The 6,062-nt window shown below is 37.8% G+C and overlaps 1 protein-coding gene across 5 annotated transcripts in view; it reads left to right on the top strand.

Moving 5' to 3' along the window:
* carmil2 (capping protein regulator and myosin 1 linker 2) overlaps positions 1-6,062 on the top strand; it is a 163,495-nt gene that overhangs the window by 64,836 nt on the left and 92,597 nt on the right. For all 5 annotated transcript variants that reach the window (XR_001809029.3, XM_017433904.3, XM_025010032.2 and 2 more), the window contains 3 exons: positions 2,144-2,231; positions 3,009-3,098; positions 3,227-3,293. Coding sequence is in view for 4 of the 5 variants with exons in the window: in XM_017433904.3 (XP_017289393.2) it covers positions 2,144-2,231; positions 3,009-3,098; positions 3,227-3,293 (245 nt within the window). In the remaining variant the exon portion in view is untranslated. The remainder of the gene's footprint in view (positions 1-2,143; positions 2,232-3,008; positions 3,099-3,226; positions 3,294-6,062) is intronic.

The following is a 6,062-nucleotide window of genomic DNA, read 5'->3' as shown; positions in this document are numbered from 1 at the left end:
ACTTATAATTTCCTCTAGGGTTTTATAATTAAGTAGTTGAAATTGGGTCATTTTTTCTGCATGTGTTTTGTTTGGGCATAGCATTGGTACTGGCTTTGGAATGGATGTGCAGATTAATCCTCTGATTTTTTGAATTTTCTCTGAAAAGAAACTGGAAAACTTGTTGCAGGCGGCATTAGATTGAAGTTCAGGTGGTAACGTCACAGAAGGGTTTGTGAGCCTGTCAACAGTAAAGCTCGAGCATTGTTAGTGGTTTTGTTTATGACATCTGCAAAGAAAGCCTCTCTTACATGTTTTAGTGTTGTGTGATAGTTACGTAGTCTTTCCTTGTAGATGCCATAATAAACGTGCAGTTGAGCCATTTTTGTTCAGCCCTACAGCAGAGTTGTCTTGCAGATTGAACTGTTTGTGCATTTCTCCATGGAGATTTCTTCCTACCAGTCACAACTTTCACTTTAATGGGGGCAATGTAATCAATAATATCTGAAAGTTTGCACTGAAACTCATCTACGTCATTATAGTTTAAGGGCGAGGAAGAAGAGTAGATTTGATTAAATGTTTTCTGCTGTGTTCATGTACCCATTTTTTCAGTATCCCTGGAATTTTCATTATTTTTGTTGGTCCATTATATTTTCTGTTGCTGTTTTTATCCATCACTCTCTGCACCAATTGTGTGTGGGAGAAAGGCAACAGTTAGGCTAATTTCCTGCAACAGCCTGAGTGATGTTACCATAATAAACACATATTGGCTGCAAAGTGCAACTTCTCAGCTTTAAACCTATTAAACCTTTGGATATTTTTTAGATAGTACAAACCATCAGATAATTACAGTAATGCAAATTACACTGAAAATGAGTATGACACGCTGAATATCAAAGTGTTTTTATGCTTGTTAAATAACTGATGCCCTGCTGAAAATTTGAAACCATTTTACAAAAAAAAAAAAAAAAAATCAGCTTACATCAAAGTGTACAAGAAAATTTGGTTCATTGGTGACACGAATTAGGAGTTTGCCAAATGCGAGTACCCAGAAAACGGACAGACTCAGGAGACAAATGGTAAGGTAAGAAAGTTTTATTCATTAACCACTGCGATAGTGGACAGGATCTGGAGGAAGGAAGGGATTGATTAGTTTGTCGGTGGGATCTGTGAATCCGCAGATTGCTTATTGATGTAACGAAGGTGGCTAGCTTACTGAAAGTGACAAGGTGTAGGCTTGGTGGCAAATTTCCCAGGTGGATATTTACACGGTGTAGGAGCGAGGCTCATTGGAGGCAGACAGGTGTGGACACCCAACCCAGTCAGTGAATATTTACACGGTGCAGGTTTAAGTCTTGTGAGGAGCAGGTTAGTTGTAGATTCCCAGCAGGTTGTATGGAGAGGATTCCAGATGAGTTTGCTCACAGGTTAGCAGAGAATTAGTCGGCTCAGGACTTCAGCAGCAGGGGAACTCAGGCAGGTTGATTTCAGGCAGGTTGGTCGGTGAGCAGAGTCAGAAACAGACGGGTAAGTAACAACCAGATTCTCAAAGGTGGGTTCAGGCCGAGACTGTTTACCAAAGGCAAATCGATGCATCAGCGAAGAACTGCTTGCTCCAACTGCCTTAAGAACCCTGGGCCAGGGTGATGATGATGAACTGCAGCTGAGAGTACTTGAAGAGCCGGCCAATCAGACGAACCGAAGAAGCCAAACAGGAAGCAGGTGGCAGATTGCAACAATTGGTTGATTGTGTGATCTCATTTGTTCAAAAGGATAGGGACAAAAATTTGCACAAACTTGAAACAATAATAATTTGCAGACAAGAGAAAAAGAAAGTCCATCCTCTTTCGTCTGAGGTGTTCACCCGACCTTACTCCGCAGATATCAGCTGCATTCGTACAAAGTAAACCCAGTCCACTCAGAACTGATCCAGCAATCTGCAGGACCAAAAAGAGCTTTTGCTAATTTCTCAGTACCAGACAATCTAGGACACCTCCAGATGTTCTTTGCCCACATCCTTACTGTTTGGAAGGATTCTGACACTGAAAGAGCATTAGACATGTGGTCAGAATGTTCCAGCTGGGTGAATTCATCCTAACTTTGTGTTTATCACCTAAACATCTGCAGTCAATATTTAACTCCCAGTTTGTTTTCCTCCATCCAGTGAAATGAGACAAACACTGACTGTAGCTCTGACTGAAAGCATCGTACAACAGATGCTACAGGATCTGACAACAGCTCAGGAAAAAATGGTAAATATGATGATTATTACACCTCATATTCTCAAGAATGATTACAAACTCATGCAATATCAAAACATGTCATGCTCAAAATATGTGTTGGGAATAACTCTCAGCTACTACCACATCTTTTTAGCTCAATATCTGTAATATTGACTGAGTAAAGCAATTTTTGTGTCGGCCAATTGTGCCAACACAGTCTATTTCAGTCCAGATTGACTCCAATCTATTTCAATGTATTTAATCTTGAAATAGATTGACTCCAAAAGCTAATCAGTTGTAGTTGGACATCAATTGATTATGTTCTAAAAGTATCATTAAACTCTATTCACTGGTTCATGAGATACTTTTCTAACACGCAAACAGGGTTGACTCCAACGCCAAAGTTTTAAACAATGATCTTGCTCAATAAGTTACACTCAAGGGATGTGTTGTGAATGACTCTCTGCTACTACCACACCCAATTTTAGGTCAATATCTGTAAAACTGACTGAGTTATAGTAATTGTTATTGTTATAGTTATATTTTTTTAAAGTCAGCTGGCTACAACAACTACCTTGAATCAGATTAACTCCTAATCAGTTTTAGACGTACAGCCAATGATGTTTCATTAAAATTCATTCACACACACACACATACGCAAAGGCAAAAACATTACAGCCTTTAGCTTCAGTGTCAGGTGGCATACCTGTCAGTGTCACTGTTGATGAAGTGTATTTTAAATGACCACTTTATATAAACGTTCTGCATGCTGTTTATTGAAATAGGTTTTCTTTATTACTTGTTTAGGATTTCCTTATCAAAGAAAATTCATCCACCAGACAAAGAATCAACATCCCAGAGCTGCGACTGGTGGACGAAGATTTCCCAACTGACGATGTAAGAGGCGCACATCCTTCTGATTGTCCTGGAGTTTAATGACTCAAACATATTCGGAGTTTGCCTTTTGTCTTTATTTTTTTAGCTCTTTATCATTTTGTATTGTTTGTTTTGTTTTTCATCATCAGTACAGTCCAGCATTATGGAGAAATGATTTGCTTTCCAAGAGTTTGAGGCCGGCCGCTTCTATTAAAAGTAAGAAACAACAGCTGGCATTATGTGAACCAAAAATGGCTTCTTTTTCACATCCATTTGAATTATATAGTAATGATTGCTTTTGCTGATTTTTAAACATTTAAGCACTATTAGCAATTGTACTTGAATTGTACCAGTTGCACCAGAGACCAATAATATGGTGTGGATGGATTTTTTTTCTTCCGGAACCAGTATTGAAAAGCAAAAAATGGGTGTTGTTTTTAATTACAAAAATAATGTTTTGAAATACAAAAAAACAACCTTTGTTAGTATGAAAGGAAAAATAATAAATCAATACAATATAACAATATAAATCTTTTTCCAAAACAATAAAGCATTAAAAACCTAGCATTCCTTAAAGGAACGCATATTACCAACTGCCTTTTATTTTAGAGAAACTACAAAGTTATAGCCATTCTAGTTGTAACATTAAACAAAATACAAACAATATTATTGTACAGCTCCAGTTTGTTGGACCTCCATGAGGTCGCTGCCACTCACCGGATGGCTTGGTCCATCCCTCTCTGAAGTTGTCCTTGGCAGTCGGTTATGGCTAAAGCAGAGGGAGGCAACCCTGGTCCTGGAGATCCACTATCCTGCATGTTTTACTTGTTTCTCTGCTCCAACACACCTGATTCAGTAGTTAAATTACCTCTTCATGTTCTGCAGAAGCCTGTTAATCATCCATTGATTCAAATCAGGTGTGTTGGAGCAGAGAAACAAGTAAAACATGCAGGATAGTGGCTCTCCAGGACCAGGGTTGCCTACCCCTGGGCTAAAGTGTCCAAATGTCCATTCAGAGTGTTTTGTAGCTGGTGCTGATCCTTGGATGAAAGAAAACACTCCTGAGACATCAGAATCAACTTGAAGAGTTCAGCTCAGCAGACTTAGACATGATTGACTGCTGGATCATTGGAGCTCAGACTTGTCCAAAAATTCTTCAAGTTTGTAGTTGTGAAGAGTGTTTATATGTTGTTAAATGTGGTTCAGTTTCATTGTTTGGGTTTAAACCATAAATGCTTAAACTTATGAGAAAACATTGCGTTTAAATGCCCTTTGAGTTAAGAAAACTGGATGAAGTCATATTTCGTGGTATTTAGGTGAGCTTCAGTACTTTGTAGTTTAATACTGTCGAGTGAAAAAGCTTGTGTGGAATCCTCACATTCTCACAGCAGGTCAAAACACAACACTCATTTTGATACATCCGACATGTGTGTGGAAAATGGCAATATTTTTGTGTGTTTGCACTGCTCATACATGAGACCCCAGGACTCACATCAACTCAACTCCTTCCATAAATATTATAGTCCAAAAGTGTTACAGCAGTGGACTGAGAAAGTTCATGGAGCCAAGTGTTACGACCCTAGGTCTAGGGGATCAGGGTGGTAACATAAATAGTGTCCAGAGTGAAAGTTAAATGTAAAAATAATTTATTACAAAGACAAAAATATAATTCAGGTTCGATAAACAAGACAGAAAATAATTCAACTGAACAAACAATCAACTTGGACTAACAAAAATAAATGGTAAACAAAGTGAGTAAGGTGAAACCCCAACAACAAAATAACCAAAAATAACCAACGTACCAATTATAATTCAAACTCAAAACAATCGAAGCAACCAGTAACAGAGCACAAGCTTCTTACTCAGAAGCACTAGAGTCAGGGGTGTAAATCAAACTGCTAAAGCAGAGCCAAAGGGTGGAAGTTCAAAGTACAATAAGTTAGCCCACAATAGTCAACAAGAAGCTGCAGCAAACAAAATGGGTGGGGATCAGCTTTACAAAGTCTGTTCCTAAAGCTGTCCCACTGGTGCAATGAGTCAAGGAGCCTTTTATAGGGTGCAGGTGGATCACATTGTCATCTAATTGGCTTGTCGTCTTCTGCTGGTCCAATGGGGTTGCTCTGCAGCTTTCAGGCAGCCAATCAGTGGGGTGTGCTCCCACAGCTGAATCTGCATAAAGAAAAAAAACAGACTATACAAGGGCCATAACACATTGGTACTTTATAATAACTACACCTTATTTAGTCTTATTCAATCATTAGTAAATGAATAATTAACCTTGAAAACATCATTAATTAAGGATGAGTCATACTTAATAAACTATAAATTAACACATTTAATAATGCTTTACCCATTAAGACTAATTACTTCCAAAACCAGCATACTCAATGTTTACCCATGCTTAACAACTCATGCATTAACTATTCTATATATTGTGTGTATATGTATGTAAATGGTCAGATAAATGTACTTTCACACATGTGTTAGACATGTATTAATGGTTAGAGAATGTTTGAATTGACTATATATTTATCATGCAGTGCATTAATAATATTTAGCACACAATTTTCTCCTCACACAGGCAACAGTTGCAAAAACATGACAACAACACAATCGACTGTCCTGTCGATTGTTGAAAGTAATGGAACATGATTGTGTTGATTTTGGTCTGATTTCCACAGGTGAAAAGGAACTAGTGGGTTTTGTCTACATTAACAAATACTTAATAAAGCATAAATAGTCTTCACTTTAGAAGGTATATTAAGTATGAATCATCCTTAATTAATGATGCTTTCAAGGTTAATTAATAATTTATTATTTATTTAATTATTATCAGCCTGTTCCAAAACAATTCTGTTATTATCTACATTTGGCTTCCCGATGTGGCCTTGAAGGCCAAAGTCTTATCAATTCTCCCTGGAATTTATGTCAACAGAAGCTCGTTGCCCTCTTGCCTGTGAACATCTGTGAATGTGATTCATGGAC

This window comes from Kryptolebias marmoratus, linkage group LG11 (assembly GCF_001649575.2).
Source record: "Kryptolebias marmoratus isolate JLee-2015 linkage group LG11, ASM164957v2, whole genome shotgun sequence".
In the NCBI taxonomy this organism is placed as follows: Eukaryota; Metazoa; Chordata; class Actinopteri; order Cyprinodontiformes; family Rivulidae; genus Kryptolebias; species Kryptolebias marmoratus.
The sequence above is the reverse complement of the archived record's forward strand: the minus strand, read 5'-3'. Positions and strand labels throughout refer to the sequence as shown.